Source organism: Crocodylus porosus, unplaced genomic scaffold (assembly GCF_001723895.1).
Source record: "Crocodylus porosus isolate Cpor-Errol unplaced genomic scaffold, CroPor_comp1, whole genome shotgun sequence".
Classification (NCBI taxonomy): domain Eukaryota; kingdom Metazoa; phylum Chordata; order Crocodylia; family Crocodylidae; genus Crocodylus; species Crocodylus porosus.
The window spans coordinates 19,030,685-19,051,296 of record NW_017728947.1 but is presented as its reverse complement, the minus strand read 5'-3'; the positions used below and the strand labels follow the sequence as shown (position 1 = coordinate 19,051,296).

General features: G+C 46.3%; 1 protein-coding gene across 4 annotated transcripts in view; it reads left to right on the top strand.

Annotated features, from left to right (window-relative positions):
- The window catches only part of SYT9 (synaptotagmin 9), a 154,792-nt gene that overhangs the window by 122,288 nt on the left and 11,892 nt on the right, over positions 1-20,612 (top strand). For all 4 annotated transcript variants that reach the window (XM_019552156.1, XM_019552157.1, XM_019552155.1 and 1 more), the window contains exon 4: positions 16,123-16,243. In XM_019552156.1, coding sequence (XP_019407701.1) covers positions 16,123-16,243 — 121 coding nt within the window. The remainder of the gene's footprint in view (positions 1-16,122; positions 16,244-20,612) is intronic.

Here is a 20,612-nt window from a genome sequence, read left to right as displayed (position 1 = left end):
GGGACCGCAGGTGGTCATCTAGTTCAGCCCCCTGCTCAAAAAAGGACTACCCACAACTATATCATCCCAACCAAGGCTGTGTCTAGTTGAGTCTTAAAGACCTTCAGGGATGGAAATTCCACTGCGTTTCTGAGTAGCCTGTTCTAGTGCTTTACTATCCACTGAGTGAGAAAGGTTTTCCTAATAGCTAACCTAAATTTGCTTCCTTGCTATAACATGAGATCATGGTTTCTAGTTCTGTCACCTGTCACCACTGAAAACAGTCTAGCTCCATCCTCTTTGGAACTACCCTTCAGATAACTGAAGGCTGCTATAAATCCCCTCTCCCCAAGTCTTATCTTCTCCCCTCCACCCAAGTCTTCCATTTTCCAGATTAAATAAACCCATTTCCTCAGCCTCTCCTCGTAAGTCATATGCCCCCACCCCCCAACCATTGTTGTTGCCCTCTATTGAACTGTCTCCAGCTTGTCCACATCCTTTCTGAAGTGGGGGCCCCAAACTGGACACAGTACTCTAGATGTGGCATCACCAGTGTCAAATAGAGGGGAAGAATCACTTTCCTTGATCTGCTGGCAACACTCCAACTAATGCAGCACACTATTCTGTTAGCCTTCTTGGCAGCGAGGACATATTGCTGGCTCATATTCAGCTTATTGTCCACTGTAATCCCCAGGTCCTTTTCTGCAGAACTGCTGCTTAGCCAGTCAGTCCCCCAGCCTGTACCGGTGCACAAGGTTGTTCCATTCTAAGTGCAGGACTTTGCACTTGTCCTCATTGAACTTCATGAGATTTCTTCTGGTCTAATCCTCCAATTTATTTAGGTTTTATTGTCAGAGATTTGAAAATTAACTGTTTCCCCAATTTTGAAAAAAGGCTAATTCTACTTATTACCATGGGTGTTTGGAAATATATAATTATGCACTTTAAGAGCTTTTACAAATGTGAGGAAGTTAAAAAAGCTTGAAGATAAATATTTTATAGGTTAATTCTCTATAGTACAGTCACTGTATACTCAATGTAGTTTATTAATCTCTTCTTATCTAACTTACGTCAACAGCTCTGCTCTTTCAGAATAGTTGTACTGTAAAGAAACCTTAAATTCTTTGTTTGTAGGGTTCAGAGGACAATTTTTAGAAAATAATTTATCCTTTTTAATATATTACTTTTTTCTATCCATGAACTATCTACAAACAGCTGTTCACTAACAATTGCTGGAATACTTTATTTCACCCTCAGGATTTGTTCTTGAATTATTCACTTTGCCTATGCCTTACTGTTTGTGCTATGTGACAAGTCATATGATATTGTATCTTGATTTGATAATCATTTCAGTCATAATTTCAGAAATATGAGACAGCTGAGCAAATTCCTCTGGCCTGAAATTTCCATTGAGCATATTCTCACAAGCACTGGCAAGGCTTTTGCTTTCTGTGAATGTTCTTGTGATCAAAGTTGCTTTTACAACCTTTAACAGGAAATGAATGAATTAACAGAAAATGAATTAACAGGAAATGAATTAAAAAGCTTATGAGTACCACTGAAACATTTTCAATGCACTTCTGTCTGTTGTAAATGATTTATCTTTATCATAGGAAAAATATATTTAATTAGAGAAATCTGCTTTTGACTATTAAAACTAATTATGACTAAATATCTATGTCATTTTACCTGGGTGTACTGAATTTATCAGTATATTCTTCTAAGAAGTGGTCATGCTCAAACCAACTTCATGGTATCCTATTCAGATACAATTTAACAATTCTTAGAAACTGATAACATGTTTTGAAATCCTCAGACAGACTGATAAATTCTGAGAAAATTGTGGCATTTTTGTTTTTATCGCAAACCACTGACAATAATCAAATAATGAACTGCACAGCAACTAAGTGGAGCAGTAGAGTGGACCACATATTTACAGATAAATAAGAAGTCCTATGTGTAGCTAGAAAAAACACAGATAAATAAAGGAGCTTCTTTGTGGCCTTCAGGAACAAATTACAGGCTGCAAGAAAACAGTTATAGCTTGTCATAACAGCTCATGACCAATCCATTAGAGATGATCCCCGATTTGAAATTTTCCAGAGTTTGGAATTTGGTTTTTTCCTTATCAACAGTGCCAAATTCCTTGAGGAAACAGTCACAAAAATGTGGTTTCACTCACTAACTCCTATAAATCCCTCAAGGAGTTGCATAGTTTTTTATGACAACAGAGAAAATTCTACAGCTTGGAATCTCAGTGGACATGGGGAACTTCCAGCCAAGTTCTTAAAGGTTTTTTCACCACAGTCAGAAAAGTCAGTGCAATATTTATGTACCACTTAAGAAAGTTTTCTCAATCAAAAAGTCACAATGTCTAGGTCGTCATCAGTGAAATTACACAGAGCCATTATGCATCAATCAGAGCTGAGTGCAGATTTCAGAAAAAAAATATTTCCTGTAAATTTGGTGATAGGACATACAATCCACAGATCTTCATAAGTATCAATTTGTCAAGCAACACTTTGATCTTCTAGCAATCACAATGAATCAGGGATATAGTGGACACATCTACACATTCATTAATGCACTGCATTATGGGGTATTAAGTTTAGTACCTGTAATAACAGGTACTAACAATGTGCCATAATCAGCACTACTGTACATTAGCAGAGATTAATGTTTTTTGTGTGATGCTTAATGTGCATTGGACTAATCTACTGCACGTTAGCACATTAGCATGATTTTTGCTAGATGTGCTGCTGTGCAGTAGAATTAGCCCAATAGACATTAAGCGTCTTGTGTAGACATGCCCAAAGTGCATGGCAGCAGTCTGCTCCAAATCCAGTCTGTTTGGAGATCTTAAACAGGGTGACTCACATCTTGCACTAATTCTGAGAGTGGCTAACTCTTAGAGTATGTGCAAGATGTGATAATTGACAAAAGTTAAATCAGGGTTAAAGGCAGGTTGTTACTGACAAGTTTTTTCCTCCTTCAGCCTCAGCTTTCTTAACATTGGCAAAGGGACAGCATCTATTACTCTGTATCCAGATGCTCTTTTCCTCTTACACAAGCTGAGGGAAGCAAAAAATGGGACAGGTGTACAGAGATACGACTTTATAATCAATTCTGCTGATACCATCTTTGTAGGTAGCTGATGGAGCTCTACTACAGCAAATATGTAAGGAGAAGCATCACAGGCTACTAGACCAAGAAAAGGCTGAGGCAAAGCCCTGCTCCCAACTCTGGTATTAACTCCCTCTGTGGACTTTGTAAAAAGCCTCGGCCAATATGTTCAGACTTGGAGGATTAGAGAGAGGTACCAAAATCCAGAAGTGCTGAGCATCTACAGCTCCCATTGAATTCACCAGATGCTGCAGGTGCTGTGCTGAGCATCTACAGCTCCCATTGAATTCACCAGATGCTGCAGGTGCTCCGCATCTTTAAGATCAGGCTGCTTTTAAATTGTTGCCTAAATACATAGGTTCATAATTTCATACATGTACATTTGAAAACCAGCCTTTACCTCTCTGTTTCCTACTATACAGATGTGGAAAGGGAATAAGTCTTGTATATCTCACATAGTAATGACAGTTCCATAGCTAATGTTTGTAAAAAGTGAGTAGCATAAGAATTAAAAAGCAGGGAAGGATAGAGCATTTAACAGGAACACAGGGAACCTGGCTTTATTTCTGTTCTGCTTTAGTTTCTCAATTTATAAACTGGGGAAAATGGTAGCTCTTTTGTAAAGTGCTTTAAGGTCTATGGATGGAATATGTTATGTAAGATCTGGTATTATTAAGAGCTATCTGGAAGTTTTAAAGTTCATAACATAATCATCAGTTCTACATTTTTTCTAAAAGTTAATGCCTACATATAAAACCTAGCATAAATATAGAGAGGGTCCACTTTAAATCAAGAGACTTAAAACACAGGATCTGAAGATTATCTATACATGTTATAGATGCATTTATAACATTGGTATTTTTCCATATTTTGGTAGTCTTCACAAAGGATGGGTGTAATAGAGACACATAAAAGGACAGGACACCTGTCTTCAAAAAGCACCTAACTCAGACAAACAACAAACAAATGGCAGAGAAAAGGATAAAACATGAACTTTGGTTTTTCTCTGCAAATTCCAATTAACCTCAAGTGGCTCTTGATATAGATGTCCTTGGATAATTTCTTGCAGGCATCCCAGCAGAAGTGGGTGTAACCTGAAGAACTTGAAAGTCAAATAAATGGCTCTATAGATCTGTGCAGGAAGGTCATTTGAAGATGGATAGACTCTAAGGAGTTGCAACATCTAACTTCCAGGAATATGCTGCCTAGCTAGGCCTGAATTAGATGCTTAGGTTCTCTATATAGCACATGGAGACTTGCGTGCCTAAGAATAGTATCCACAAAAACAAGTACACTGAGCAGAGGAACTGTCTAGGTAAGCCAATAGGAAATGGCAGTAAGAATCCACATATCTCACCTTCCAGGCAATGGAGACCTTTACAGTTAGGAGTGGGGGTAGCCTCAGAGATCTTGCGGTGCTATTCAACTTTGCAAAATTACTTACATGTTCTTCAGATTGAAGACTATAACCCAGGTTTCTCCCCAGCCCCACTGGACATCATGGTATAATGCCATGTCTTTCTCCAACCCAAAAAATATTTAATCATACCACATTAAGCTTCAACAGCTGAGAGAGCTCATACCCAACAGGCTGGAACAAAAGTCACTCCCTGAAACTGAACTGAAAGAGGCTTAAGCTTCTTCAGATACAGAAGGGATTTAAACCTGGATCTCCCACAACCTGGGTGAGTACTCCAACCAATAGCCTGTTGGGCTAAAAGGGTGGGAGGAGCTCATCCTTTGTATTTGCATGGAGCTGGGCATGTTCCATGAATGCTTTCTAGATCAGACTCTGCAAGCAAGATTAACTTGGGGATCTCCTACCTTGTGACTCTGAGTATGCCTGGGTGCAGATATGCAGATACCTAGGAAATTTTACAGATGAAAATTCAGCTACCTTCAGGGTTAGGAGGCAGATACACAATGTATAGTCTTCTGTGTCTCTCTCCTGTGCATTGTGTATGGAGATTCTTCTTGAGCCTCATCGTTATTCCTAGGGACGAACAGCTTGGTTACTGGAACAACTTGCCTGCCACATCTTTGATGATGATTGCCTTCAAATTGGAAAGGTGATGTTTAGTCTTGCCTCCCCTTGGCGTCTCCCTGCAGTCCTTCCCATTGTTCCACCTTTGTAGGGCTCCGCCTCCCCTACACCCCACCTAACACCAACCACAATGTTACCACCTGCATTGTCTCAGGCTGATGTCCTGTGCCTTCTCAGTGCTCAGGTTCCTGGAATATGATGGCTACTGCGTAGGAGTGATGTTACTGATATGCAAAGGGTAGGTGGGTAAGTCATGATGCTCAATGCTGTGAAGGGCCAGCTGAGCTTAAGGTGAAAGCCAGTTCATGAATTCTTCCTCAGTTTCTCCTTATGTATTCTAGAAAGTGATCAGAAGGGGCTAGACACTGCTGTTTTGCATGCTGGTTTAAGGGTAGGAGTCATGCTTTTCTTACAAGATGTCCCAGATTCAAATTCCAGATGAGCCTTTTTGCCTACTGCAGTGGTACTCAACCCTTTTTCCCAGGGGTCCAGATGGCTGCAGTTCACAGGCTGGATCTGGCCAAGGTCCCAATCCAGCACCCAAGGCAGGCACAACAGGCACCATTCAGCCATGCAGAGGTGGGCAGAGAACAACCCAGCTGCACAGGAACAGGAAGGCGGGGAGGCCTGGTCTTACAGGGGGGAAGGTCCAGGGGGGAAGGCCAAGCCCCAGTTGGCTGCATGGGACTTAGGGTTTGGGAATTTGGCTGGGCAGAAGGTGGCCATATGAATAACCACTGCTCCCTCGCTGTGAAATTTCTCAACTTGTGGGGAGCCCCAGGGGCTATATAAGACAGCTCTGTGGGCCACATTTGGCCTGCAGACCAGAGTTTGATCACTGTTGGCCTACTGCCCTGGAACAGAAGGTATGGATGTGGCAGTTACTTGATAGAGCAAAAGCTGCCTTTCGGGTGGGCTCCAGTGGTGCAAACAGTGTATGGTACTTCTAAGACAGTATGCATGGAAGCCATGCAGAAGTTCTGACTTCAAGCTTCACCTAGTGCAATGGCCACCCTTTGCATCTTAGTCCTGTGGTTCTCAGATTCTGGTCCTGCCTGGGGAGTTCTTTTTAGGTATAGGTACAGCATTTCAGCACTCATGCAGGGAGTTGGCCTAAAGGAGCATTGAAATTCCTTCCAACTCCATGATTCTATTTTATAGTTAGCAATTCAGCAAAAAAATTACAACCAATCACAGAAGATAAGAAGCAGTCATTTGCACTTATATCATGCTGATAATTAAAAGTACATTCTTATTGGTGCCTAAACAATTATTTTAGATTAAACAATAGAAGTTCTGAGCCAAAATCTAGATTAGTTGGGCTTTTAGAAATTCAGAATAACCCTCCCCCCCATGCACATTACAATCATGTCCTGACAATAAGCATCTTAACATTAGTGACTGCCTAATCACTTACCACTAGCAAGTAAAAGAACAAATACTGCACCTGTTCAGAGCAGCAACAGTAGCACGTTGCATCACTGGTGCCTCTGAGGCCAAATACAGTTTTTCAAGCTGTTAAAATTATGTTGGATGGTTGCAGTCATTCAGCAGCTCTCTTGCTATTCAAATGATTACACTAAGTATCTTCAAAACCCCGGTTTTCTTTTGTTATTTTAAGCCATGAAGCTATTGGTGTGATCTGACATTGAATTATCCAGGAGTTAAGAACAAGACTAAGATTGCAGTGCATATCAAAGCTGAAAAAACAAATGTTAAGTACAAGGCTAGATTCTCTGTTGGGCTCAAGGTTGCTGTCAGTTGCTGGTCATGGTTCCTTGAATATGCCTGATCACTAGTTTCTTTGAGTTGTTTCAACATGTATTAGCTGACCGTGGTCCCCAAAGGCACATAGGACACTGAGGATAGCCAAAGTACGTCATGCTCTGACTACTCCTCACATCCATGTTTCTGATATCCCCATGAACCAAGAGGTTGGCACATGACTAATTTGAACTTAGTACAGACAGTAAAAAAGCCTGAGGCTAAATCATTTCAATCTTCACAGGTTAGTCTAAGCTGCATAAATTGAACCAATAAGCAAGTGAACAGACATTCACTTTTGATTCCAGAAATGTAGCCACATGCCTGCAGTGGGCCAGACTAGAAGCTGGAGGGCACTAGAGCATGCCTCCCTGCTCAGCTGGAACAGACAGCTTGGGCCAAAGCTAGCCTGCCCACCCTGTGAAGGGGGTTTGCAGAGGAGGTGCAAAGCATCCTGGGATACTGGCGTACTGTGACTTAGCTTTAATTTGGAAGGGCTTTGGGACAGAAGCTCAATAAAATGATTTAACCTAAATTAGTTAAGTCTGATATTACATCCATCCAGGGTTATCTTAAACAGATTTTGCTATTTTGAAAAAGAGTTTTATGTGCATTGAACTTCTGTTGTGTTACAGATTTGAACCCATTTCCAATCACTTATACCAGTTTACATGCAATTTCTGTCCTTAGCCCTGTAGTTGTTCTGCACCTCCTAAGGATTTCTCTGTGCTGGGAACCCTTCACAGAGGGGTATGCAGCTGGACCTGACTTCTCTTCACTGGAGGTCACAGAGCTAAGAACCTGCCCCACAAGACTTAAAGCAAAAAGTATTTCTGCTTAACTTCCATAATGATACCTCTCTTAAGAATTTAAGTTGGGAAAAAATGTCTAGCATATATACTGAAGAATTAGCTGGGTGTGGAAGTATGTTTGCTCCTTTAGGATTCATCCCATGCTTAACTTCTCAATTTATAAGGAGACTTAATCTGTTAACTGCTTGTAGCTGAATTTTCAGAAATAAAAATAAGTGACAGACAAGATTACTTAAAGATACACTCTGGGCAGCAGTCAGCTAGGGCTTTCCACTAATGGAAACTTCTTGTTCTTTTCTTTGATGTTCCCACTGGTATCAGCAGACCAGAAATCTACTGCTAAGAAGCAAACACAACTGCTGTTTGTTTGTTTTTATAGCAAAAAGGGAGAAAAAGCCCTAAAAAGATGGAGGAGTGTCATCCAATGAATAAGATACTGGTCTGGAACTATATCTGATTCCTGGTTCTGCCACTCATTTTCTGCTTATGACCCACTTTGCTTTTTAACATAAAGTACCAGTGAACCCAACAAGCATTCTCCAGCTGAGTTGGGGGGAGCGGGGGAGGGAGAGAGAAAGAAGGCTTAGATCCTGCCTGCAATGGCCCAAGCCAGCAGGCTGGGGCACTCTGGCAGCCTCCCAGGAAGCTGCTGGACCACCCCTGTTCTCAGCCCCACCCCTCACCAACTGGCAACTGTCAGTAGCAGCTGGGAAGGGTGGGGGGTAGAGCCCCCTCACCGCACAGCCTCCCCCAATTACCCCTGCTGGGATGATGGGGGAGCTGAGCCAGGCTGATATGTGGGGGAGGAGGGTTCCCTTCCCTTCATTCCCCATGCAAGCATCTTGACAGTGACAGAGCTGGGGGGAGGGGGGAGGAGGGAGAATGGACCCCTCCTGCCTTACAGGCCTGGCCAAGCTACCCCTACTGAGGTCTTAGCGAGAGCCAAGCCCACAATGCAGGTGGGGGCTCCCTTTCCCTCCCTCCTCCCCAGTTTTTCATGTGGCAGCCTCTACCACTGTCAAGACACTCACACAGGCAGGCAGTGAAGGGAGGAGACAGATTTTCTGTCTCCTCTCTGTGACAGCCCCAAGGGAAGCATTGGGTCAGAGCCCACCCATGGAAGCACCAGCCACACCCAGCCCCACAAAGCATCATGGGATGTGGACAGAATCACCCCAAATTAGCCCTTACAGGGAACCTATACAAAGGATCCCTAAGGCACTCTGCCCTAGAGCACCCCTGTCTGATACTACCTCAGACAAGGGTTACATTTTCACATGGTCAGCCATTTTAAAAGTGCTCTACAGCCATGAATGTTTCTTAAGTTACAGCTACAGAGTGCATTCAGGGGCCTCATCGCACAAAAAATGTAACTTCTGTATGCACCCTTTGTGCCACCTGTATGTCAGGGACATTCTCTTAGTCTGTGCCTATACAGTGCTAACCACAATGAGGCATCAATCTCAGAAGTTGGGCTTCTAAGTGCTACTGTAACACAAATAATGGAGGAAAAGAATTCTGTGGAATAATACCAGAAATAAGTTAAAACTGAGCCTGCGGTCTACTGGAGCAGATTAGACAAATACACTTTAAAAAAAAAATTGGAATAAGACGATCCCTCTGAGAATCCCAAAACAGAAAAAATGTATAACCTACAAAGAGAAAGCTCTTTCAGGCTGCTTAAGTCGGAGACATTGGGTGCATCTACACGAGACACTTTACTGCACAGTAGACTAATTTATTGTACAGTTAGGCCTCAACATGTAACCATACAGGTACTAAATTAACTGTGACATAGTTACTGTGCAGTAGCACTCATGTAGATGCAAATTTGCTCCTGGTCAGCCTAGACAGCAAGGTGCCACAGGGAACAGGAAGGTGATCAGTGCTGAGACAGAGATCTCTGCTTCCTGTCCTGGCTCCCAGTGTGGAGCTGGCAGTTCCGAAGGGAAAGCAGGGGCTGGAAACCCAGCTCCCACCCACACCCCAGAGCAGCTCTGCATGGTATGGAGCTGGCAGTTCCAGAGGACAAGCAGGGGCTGGGAACCCAGCTTCTCCAGGGGGCAGTTCCCAGCCCCAACTCACCCTCCAGAGCTGCTCTGGGAGGTGGGAAGAGGTTGGGAACAACAGCAAGGCAGCTGCCAGAAAGCTGTGCTCCTCTACTTGGCAGGAGGCTTGCTGGCTGCTGCCTCACACCTGGGACAACTCCCAGTGAACCTCCTGCTGGGCAGGGAAGTCCTACCCAGCAGGAGGCTCATTGGCAGCTGTGTCCTCACAGTCACAGGACCAAGAGAGCTCTGCTTACTCCAGGGGCAGCTGTCTCCTGCCCCTGTGCACATCAGGTCCCCTCCCCATGTGCATAGGGCAGCAGAGCTCTCCTGGCCTTGTGCACACTGGGACTGGCGCTATGCCCCTTGCCAGCCCTAAAGCTAGCACCTGGGGAAGCCTGGAGCTCCCCCAGTTGCTCCAGGGGGGCAGAGCAGGGCAGAAGCAAATCTGCTCCCAACAGGGAACATGTGTAGATGTGCTCTCAGGGAAGACTTACTGCACAATATTGTACTGTGCAGCAAGCCTAATGCAAATTAAGAACACTTGTAGACATACCCAGAATTAATTAAGAGAAAATCATCAAGGCAGATAGCTATAGTTATCTATCAAATGTATAGATGAGATCTCTTCCTGGATAAACAACATTTCTCATCTGCTTAAACAGAAATAAGAACTGTAGAATGGATTAAAAAGTGTTTCCTGACCTGCTTAGAAGATAGAAGGTATATGGAGCCCTTTGAGATCTTTCATTGAGATTCCAGTTGCCAAAGAAATATTTATCAACCTGACTATTCATGCTCAATTATATTTTCAGTAATTCTATCCTAGTCTGGCCCTTGAAAAAAGATGCTTTAGTCCAAACTATTAATAACCCCCTCCCCCACACACACTTTTCATAGATTTCATAGACATTAGGGCTGGAAGGGATCTCAGAAGATCATCAAGTCCAGCCCCCTGCCCAAAGGGCAAGAAGTCAGCTGGGGTCGTAGGATCCCAGCAAGATAAGCATCCAATTTGCTCTTGAAGGTATTCAGTGTAGGTGCTTGAACCACACCTCCAATGGCAGGCTGTTACAGACCTTGGGGGCTCGGACAGTAAAGAAATTCTTCTTTATGTCCAGCCTGAAATGGTCTTGTAGTAGTTTATAGCCATCAGATCACCCCTGAGCCTGCGCTTTTCCAGACTAAAGAGTCCCATGGCTCTCAGCCTGTTGTCATAAGGTCTGTATTCCTGACCTCTGATCATGCGCGTGGCTCTCCTCTGGCCTCTCAAGCTTCTCCACATCCTTTTTGAATTGTGCAGCCCAAAACTGGACGCAGTACTCCAGCTGCAGCGTCACCAAGGCCAAGTACAAGGGGAGAATGACATCCTGGGATTTGCTTAAGAAGCATCTATGGATGCAAGCCAGTGTTTTGGTTGCTTTACTAGCTGCAGCATCTTATTGCAGGCTCATGTTCATCTTGTGGTCAGTGATGACCCCCAAGTCTCTTTCTTCCATAGTGCTAGCCAGCGTAGCACTGCTAAGCCTATAAGGGTTTTCTTCCCAAGGTGGAGAACCTTGCATTTTTCGGTGTTCAACACCATCAGGTTCTCGTCTGCCCATTTGCTGAGCCTGTTCAGGTCAGCCTGGATCACCCGCCTGTCTTCTGGCGTGGATGCTTTGCCCCAAAGTTTGGTGTCATCGGCGAACTTGGCCAGTCCACTCCTGACTCCAATGTCCACATCATTAATGAAGATGTTGAACAATATGGGTCCAAGGACAGAGCCTTGGGGGACCCCACTGGTCACAGGACACCGTGATAAGTGACTTCCATCTACTACTACCCTCTGGGTCCAACCACGGAGCCAATTTTCCAGCCAGTGGATCATGGTGGAACCAAGGCCACAATTGGCCAGTTTTGCCAAGAAGTGATCATGGGATACCAGATCGAAGGCTTTTTTGAAGTCAAGATATATGACATAAATCTCTTCTCCCTTGTCCAGGTGATAGGTCACCTGGTCAGAAGGAAATGTGATTGGTCAAGCAAGACCTACCCACAACAAACCCATGCTGGCTATCCCTTAGGATGTTGGCGGCGGCCAGACCATTAAGGATAGCCTCTTTAATAAACTTTTCTAAGATCTTCCCTGGGATAAAAGTTAGGCTGATAGGCCTATAGTTAGCCAGATCCACTTTCCTCCCTTTCTTGAAGATTGGCCCCATATTGGCCTTCTTCCAGTCTTCAGACACTACACCAGAGCACCAGGAGTTTTCAAAGATCCGTGCCAGAGGCTGGGCTATGATGCGTGCCAGATCCTTGAGTACCCTGGGATATAGATTGTCAGGGCCGGCTGACTTGAAGCCGGCTTCTCAAGGTGTTCCTTCACGAGGTCAGCGTTAATGGAGGGCAGGGGATCTCCCTCACCTGGACCTCCCTGTCCCATAGTGGGCATGGGCATCCTGTGGGACTGATGAAAGACTGATGCAAAGTACCCATTTAATAGGTTGGCTTTTCCCTGGGCGTCAGTTGTCAGTTGCCCCATCTGGTTCAGCAGGGGTCCAATATTGCCCTTGCTTTTCCTCCGGCTCTGCACATATCTGAAAAAGGACTTTTTATTGTCCTTTTTCACCCCCAAATCCATTTTTCTAGCTGCTAAAGTATACCTATCAAAATACCTTGAGTGCTCTTAAAATTTTTAACAGCAGTGTTAACAATATCCAGTAATGAACCTCTCCCCAAAAAACAAAAGCAAGAAGTAATTATCGCTCAACCACCTCATCCTACACCCTTAGGCAAAACCAGGGCAAAAAGCTGTAACTTTAAAACATGTCTCCTGAATGTCCGTATTTAAAGCCTTCTAATATCGGCAAGTGAATCACTGCTAGATGAAGTAGTAGGCAGAATTAATCAAATCTAGGATAATTTCATTTGTGATCAGGTGGAAAAACTGTTAGCCAATCTTTACATCAGATATCTGATTTCCTTAGAAGATGACACAGAAGCTTCAAAACTTCAGATTTTCTACCAGAACTTCCTTTTCCACATCAGCCTTTCTGAAACTAAGATGGTGAAAGCTGATCGAATGTTCAGCTAAGCAGGAGGGAAAGTTATAGGAGACTACTACTACAAATCAGGAGCTGTCAACTATCTTATTTTCAGTGGGGCTTCCTCTACCATTCTCCACCCACATCATACACAATGTTTAGCCTTACAAGACTTAGGCAGTTGCATCACATGTTGTTTGCTTGATATTCTTCCCATGGTTACTGCTATAATAAGTCCCCTACAAGCCGAAGCATCAAGAGTTCCAAAAACATTAGGAACATCATACTGGAAGGTACCACACCTGGGTCATGAATCCAGTCATCCACAATTGCAAGCAGCTAAGTAATAGACATTGAGAGCCAGATTCTATTCCATCTATTAGGACTAGGGACAGAAATCACACATAAACTGTTAACATGATTTGAAACTGGTTCACATCTGTAGCACACCAGAAGTTCAGTGGCATGTAAACTACTTTAAAAATGGCAGAAACTGGTTTAAGGTCAACCTGAATGGTTGTAGTATCAGAATGAAATGATTTAAGTTAAATGAATTTATTAGACTTCTGTCCCAGATCCCCTCTAGATTCAAGTTAACCGTCCCCCAGCAGATTCCCCCAACAGATTCAACGTTCCCCAGCATCCCAGGATACTTTGCACTTCCCTGGTAAACTTCCCACCTCAGCAGGGTGGGTAGGCTGGCTTGGTCCAAGCTGTTCGCTCCAGCTAAGCAGGGAGATGTACTCTAACACCTCCAGCTTCTGGCCTGGGCCACTGCAGGCATGTGGCTGCATTTCCGGAATCAAAAGTGATTGTCTGTTAATTTGCTTAATCTGTTCAATCTACACAAATTAGACTAACCTGTGAAGATTAAATCAATTCAGTGTCAGGATTTTTGATTGTCTGTACTTAGCCTAGGTGTCTAAGTAGACTTAAGCACCTATGTGCTTATTCCACTCTGTTCAAGTCCACTCTGTTCAAGTCCCTGAAAATTCCTACTGCATCTACTTTAGTACCACATGATCATCTGACCCTTAAGACTGAGTCACAAAAAAGCAGTGAATTGAAAGAAGACTGATACACCTTTTGTATTGAGTTTTTCAGGGACTTGAACAATGTGGAACTGAATCTCTCACCTAGTGCCTAAGTGCACTTGCACACCTAATAGATGTCATAGAATCTAGCCTCTAAATCACAAGTGGGCAAAGTGGTAGATCCTGCCAGTGACTGGACGCCATTACCCAGCAGCCTCTGCCCGTGTCGCTGTGGCTGGTTTCCCTGGAGACTCTAGTAGTGGCGCTGGGGTCAGGGTTTCCATGGAAACCAGCCCCCAGCAGCACTGGTGGGGCATGCAGCTGGACAGGCAGCTGGGGATTGCTGACAGAATGGATTGCTGTGCCCATCACCAGTCCCTGGTGGGAGAGGCAGCCTGAACCTCCTCTCATCCAGGAGCTGCTAGGCTGTGCTGGACTCCTCCTGGGGGTGCAAGCCCCTGGATCTGTGCTGGATGAGAGAAGGCTCAGGCTGCAGCAGCAGAAGCAATCTTGTCTGATGCTGGGTGCAGCCCACGCCTAGCACTGGTCCCAGATGGGAGAGGCAGCCTGAGCCTCCTCTCATCCAGGATGCAGATCTGGGGGCTTGGGAAGGCTGCGGGGGTGTGCTGGTCTCCTCCCAGGGGTGCGAGCCCCCAGATCTGCATGCTGGACGAGAGGAGGCCAGTAGTGGGCGAAGCCTGGGACCAGCACTGAGCGCAGCCTGCACCCAGTGCTGGGGAAGATTGCTGCTGCTACTGGTCCCAGGCGACAGCAGCATCTTCCTCTCATCCAGCATGCAGATCCAAGGGCTTGCACCCCCAGAAGGAGTCTGGCACAGCCCTGCAGCCCTCTCGGGGGTGTGGGCCCCTGGATCTGTGCACCAGATGAGAGGAGGCTGCTGCTCCCACCTGGGACCAGCGCTGAAGCCAAGTAGGCCCGGCTTCGAAACTCAAAATGTTTTGAAACTTTTGAAACATTTTGAGTGCCCTTATTTGGTTTTGACACTGGTTCAAAGCCTTTTGTGTTGTTTTGATTTTGCTGTTTCAAGCTTGAAACGCATCAAAACAGCTTCAAAAATGAAACACCCAGTGACATTTGCACAGCCCTATTGCATATGGTGTTGGACAGTTGATAGGCTTGCAGTAGCTCAGGGTTCTTGAGGCAAGTGTAGGGTCTTATTGAGGACATGCTTTAATGTAGATTACAGGGAATTTTAGATGTGCATGAGAATAATGAGGGCCAAGCTGCTAGCTGTGATGACCCTTTCTGGATTAGGTTTCCTTCTGTTGTTCACCCCCCTTCCTCTTGAGCTTTTAATATGCTTACAACACTGTGCAATGTATTATGTTGTATTTAATCATGTTGTATTTAATCAGTTAATCCCATGCTTCAGGGATGCTTCTTGTCAAGGGGGACATTCCCTCCCTGCTTTCTCCTTTGAATGCATAGCTATGCATAACTTTTTTTTTTCTTTTTTTTTTCACATCTTCTTCTGAAGCCTTATAGATTAGCTATGAGCAAAGAGAGATTTGACAAAGGTAGGCTGATGCTTCCTGTGATTCTCAGAAAAGCCTTTCAGGCACTTAACTGATGCATATTTAGGGGTAATGTATTGCCAGATTTGGGGTCAGGAAGGAATTTTATCCTTGATCAGAACAGAATGGACTGTTTAGGGTATTCTGTCTTCCTCTGTAGCGTGGGGCATAGTTTACTTCCTTAGGTTACACGGGTATACTCATTGGCAGTGCTCTTCATCTTTTCTGCTCTCTTTCTATGGTACATCACGATGTTTGTGGCCTTTCAGTTCCTAGTTTATTCTAGGATGTTTGGGTGCTTTATGGTATGCGGAAAGGGACAAAATGAATGTTCTTATGGATGTTTTTGGATTTAGAGCAGGGGGGAGGCAAAGTCTTGCCCACAAGCCAGATCAGACCTGCAGTGCAGAACACAGAGCAGAGCAACACCCACTCCTGCACTTGATCACTAAAATAGACCTCCTACCTCAGGGCAGACAACAACATTGTAACTAGCTTCACAGATCACAGCAGTGTAGATGTCAAAGTCTTGCCCGCAAACACAGCAGTTCGGGCAACTTACTACATACAAGTATTTTTTCCTCTGTACTTTCCAAGGAGAATTAAGCTTCTTCACATACAACTGTAATTCTTAAAAGCTGATTCTTTATCTTTAGTTAATCTATGCCTTTTAGGCAGATGGACAACCAGAGGCAGAGAGACAATTTTAATATTATTTATCCCTCTCTTCCCTTCTCTTTTCTCTCTTTTTAAACAGGACAATGTGGATCTTGGTGACCTGATGTTTTCACTCTGCTACCTTCCAACAGCTGGTAGACTTACTATTACCATAATAAAGGCAAGAAATTTAAAAGCAATGGACATAACAGGAGCATCAGGTAGGAATTACTCTCATGTTCAGTATTAAAGTTGTGTCCCTTCCCCCTTGACTTAAAGAACTGTCTGGTGTTGCTATTGTTGGCATTGCCATTGTCACAGGGTATGCAAAAACAAATTTTGTTAATACCCTGATCTATGGGCAGTCTTCCTAGCTCTCACCCACCACTCCTTGATGTTAGCTAATATACAGGTGCAGGAGGCTGCTCTGGTCTTATTGCAATGTTCACCTGGATTGTGGTCCTGTCCTTATGGGCCAGTTGTATAGCTCCATACCTCCTCTACACCATGCCCCATCCCTCACAGATGGCACTCTTACAGATGTTCTACCACTTGCTGATGCAACCCCTCTCTGGGCCTTCTGAATCCTCAGCCTCTCTCAGCCCCACTGAGGGCCCTCAGATCCCTTGGTCCCTCTTGGCCTCACTCAGGTTGCCAGACCCCTCTATTTCTTCTCCAGCCCTCTCTGGGCCCTCAGGCCCTTTGGTCTCACACAACCACTCCCTGGACTACCAGGCCCCTCAGTCCCAGCCCCTCTCTGGGCTACCAGCCTCTTTTGGTCCCTCATCTTGGACACTTTTAGTTCTCCCCAGGCCCATCCGGTCCTGCACTCTATTCCTAGTCGGTTGCTAGGCTGCTGGGCCCCTCTGGTCCCATTACACTTGCTGAGCCTCTCTATCAGGCCTCCCACTGGGGGCCCTTGCTGGGCCTCACTATCCAGGCCCTTGGACCCATTTGGTCCTGCACTCTATTCCCTGGCCCCTCACTGGGCCACTGGACCCATGCAGTCCCCGTCTTCCCTGGCCAAGTTATTTTCTGTCAGGATGTGCTCCCCTAGCCTTCCCCCTCCATGGGGTATCCCACAGGGGGGTGGGAGTTGAGACTTTCTGGCACCCCATCCTCGCCTTTCCCTGGAGTGGCCCATGTGTGGCATTTCATGGAGACTGGCCCACCACAGGTAGCCCCACCACACTAACCAGCTGCAGTAGGGTGCAGTCTCAGGTCTTACCCAGGACCAATCTTCAGGCCTACCTGATCTTACTTGTCTCCCTCTGGGCTTTCCCTAGGTGTATATAACCCTCCTGGGCTGCTAACCACTGGGTCCTCTAACCCTGGCTCCATCTCCCCTCTGAGTCCTTCATCTCTGGCCCCCAACTCAGACCCTTTTCCTTGATCCCTTTTCATCAGGTGGCCTAGCAACAGCCTAGGCTGCACTCCCCTTGACTCTTTCCTCTTGGCTGTGGCCACACAAGGACCTTTGGCCTCCCTTAGGCCTTGGCCGCACTCCAGGCTTTCCCGGCTTTAGCAGTCTCTACCATGATCTGTTCACCTTTTGGCCCCTCCTGGGCCCTGGCCCCGCACAGGCCAGTTGAGATTCCCAGGGTCAGTACTGAGGCTGTCAGCCCTCTCATCTCTGTGGGTCTGCTCTCTCGGGCCCCTCCATAGATCACTCCCTCTCTCTGGGGTCACCCTGAGCCCTCCAAAGATCTTCTTTAATTGAGGGCTCATCCAGATCCCTCAATAGCCCCCCCCCTCCCCAATGCCCCACTTGCTGGGTTCACCCAGACCCTCCACCAGGTCTCTCAAACACTCAGCCCCTCAGGGCTCACCTGGCTCCTCAGTAATTGGCCCACAGACTCTCAGCCCTCTCCCAGGGCTTGCCTGGTCTCTTGAGGCCCCTCTGCACTCAGCCCCTCCCTCTCTGGGCTCATCTGGCCTCTCACTAGGCCCCAGGCACTCAGCCTCCTTCTCAGGGCTCTGGACCACCATATTGTGTCCCGAGGAACCTCCAGCATCCCCTCAGTTCCTACCCAGACCTCCAGATATCATTCTCCTTGTTGGCATTCAGAAGCAGCAGCTTTCAGGGTGGGTGATGTTTCTTCACCAATGGGATTAGCATATTTCCAGTTCCAAAAAAGAGGACACCTCACTCCCAACCCACAGCTCCCTGGACCTGCCAGTGCTCATTACTCTCTACCCATAGTCCCCCATCCCCCAGGCTATGCTGGTGCCCCTCACTCCTGACCCCCAGCTTCCTGGTGCTACCAATGCCTCACACTTCTGGCCAGCAGCACCTCCTCCCCAGTGCCACTCCCAACCTGCAGTCCCCCCACTCCTCCAGCTCTGCCAGAGCCCCCGGCTGCCCCTGCCCCAACTGGGCCAGAATGTAGTGGCTGCAGGAGCTCCATCTCCTGTGGGTGGTGGTAGAACAAGTCTGGGCCTGGCATGGGCTGGAGGGAGGAGGAGAGGATGCCTGTAGCACCAGGCTGGGGCTCCTGTGCTGCACCAGGTGGCCTGGCTACATCCCCGTCACTAGGCAGCATCTCCCAGGAGGTCCACCCCAGCAAGCATAGGTGCTGACCTCCGGTACCACTAGCCTAGCCATGTAGTTCCCCTCTGGCCCCAAAGGACCCCCCTCCCCTCCCTTCACTGGAGGGGCATGTGCCTGTGCCCTGCCATAGCCCACACGTCTAGTCACTATCCCTCAGTGCTAGCGTGACCCCAACCCCCTCATACACCGATCCCTTACATATCCCTCCCAGACAGTTCCCAAGCCCTGGCCCTCTACCCCCTGCCACCGTGACTTATCTGTATGCAGCTGCCAGGGCTGCTCCCACGGCCCTGCCTGGATACATGCCGTGCATGTGCATGTGCATGTGCATCCGCAGATGCACATGATGCCCCCTGTCTCCAATCACCCTCCCCCGACTTCCATCAGCAGAACAGAGCAAAATCCCAGACATTTGTTCAGACTTCAAAAAACCTCCTGGATGGAGATCAGAGGGCCTAAAAAAAGGACAAGTCTAGGAAACCCTGGACATACAGCAACCTTATTCACCAGCTCTCAAGATGTTATTGACAGCCCTACTCTCAGGGTCTAGGCTTATACCCTGTCCAAACCCAGCCCCCCTCCAATCAGGTGGCTCCCTTGATCAGGCCTAGCCTCATTTGCCAGCTCCCTGGGTCATCTGACTCTGCAATTACCCTGATCCTCACCTGCTCGTAGCTCAGCAAGCTGCCTGACCTCTTAAGGTGGCAGACACATCAAGCATCCTGCCACAGCCAGCTCTTCTGATGTTTGGTGTTTGTCTTAAAACCCTAAGCTGGCAGCCATTTAAATAGGAATGTTTCTGCAGTTTTATCTGGGGGGGGAAAATAGGTTTTAATTTTCACGGTTGCAAAGAAAAACTTAAACATGACTGATTGGAGTTGGTCATGCTGTGGTTGTAACCAAAACAATTTAATTTTTCACAACTTCGTAGTTGTTACAATATATGTTGGCTGAAAAGTATAGAATATCAACAGCTATTAGCCCAGTGCAAATGATCTTTGATATCAGGCTGAGATTACAAACTTCCAGAACCACTTCAGTAACTATTTTCAGGGCTAGCAATGCAACAAAGTAAAACCACTTTAAGGTTTCCCTACAAAAGGATCACTTTCTGTTTCAGTGCCTAACCAGGTTGATGTTACAGTGCTGTCAGAAAGGGCTCCACACAAAACTCACATTCATACAAAAAGCAAGGTACATTTGCATCTTTAAAGACTAACTAAACCAGAGACGTAGAGCGTAACTTTTATAAACAGAGGGCTTACTTCATCAGATGTAAAGGGACTACAGGAAACAGGAAAATTAGAATACAAAGGGTAGGGAAGGGGAAGGGGAAGGGGAAGGAGAAAGAGAGGACTGCTGAGAGAGGCAAGGTGGGTAGGAGAGAGAGAAACAAAGCAATAAATTCACTGATGGACACAGGTCTTGGACACCACTGAAAATTTGCAATAGCTGTATCACCACCACTTTGCATCAGAAGCCAATCAACTGCTCCAGTGAGCTCTACACCCATAAGTCTTATCTTAAGCCCACCACATGTTCCATTATCTATTGTAGGGGTGGGCAAAATATGGCCTGCAGGCCAACCCCAGCCTGCCAACAGATTCAAATTCAGTCTGGACCACAGGCGAATGGCAGCCAACTCATTGGATCTGGCCCATGGGCAGCTGGTGGCTCCAGCCACCACATAGTGCCAAACAAGCAGGTAGGACTGCTTCTGCCCAGCAGCATCAGCCCTTGATGCAGTGGCATTAGCTCCGGACTCAGGTGGGGCTTCTGTCTCAGCAGGCAGGCAGTGGTGTCAGCTGTGGGTTCAGCCAGCAGATTCCAGAGCCCTGATGTGGGACCCACAGGCAGTGTCCCAGCTGGTGATGCCACCTGTCCGGCATGGCAGAAGCTTCTGCCTGGGTCCACAGCTGATGCTGCCAGAAGGTTCCAGGTCTGGGCCCTGGGCAAAAGTTTCCACTACACTGGGAGGATGGCAGCATCAGCTGTGGCCCTGCAGCAAGGTCAGGAGCCTGGACGCAGAACCTGCCATC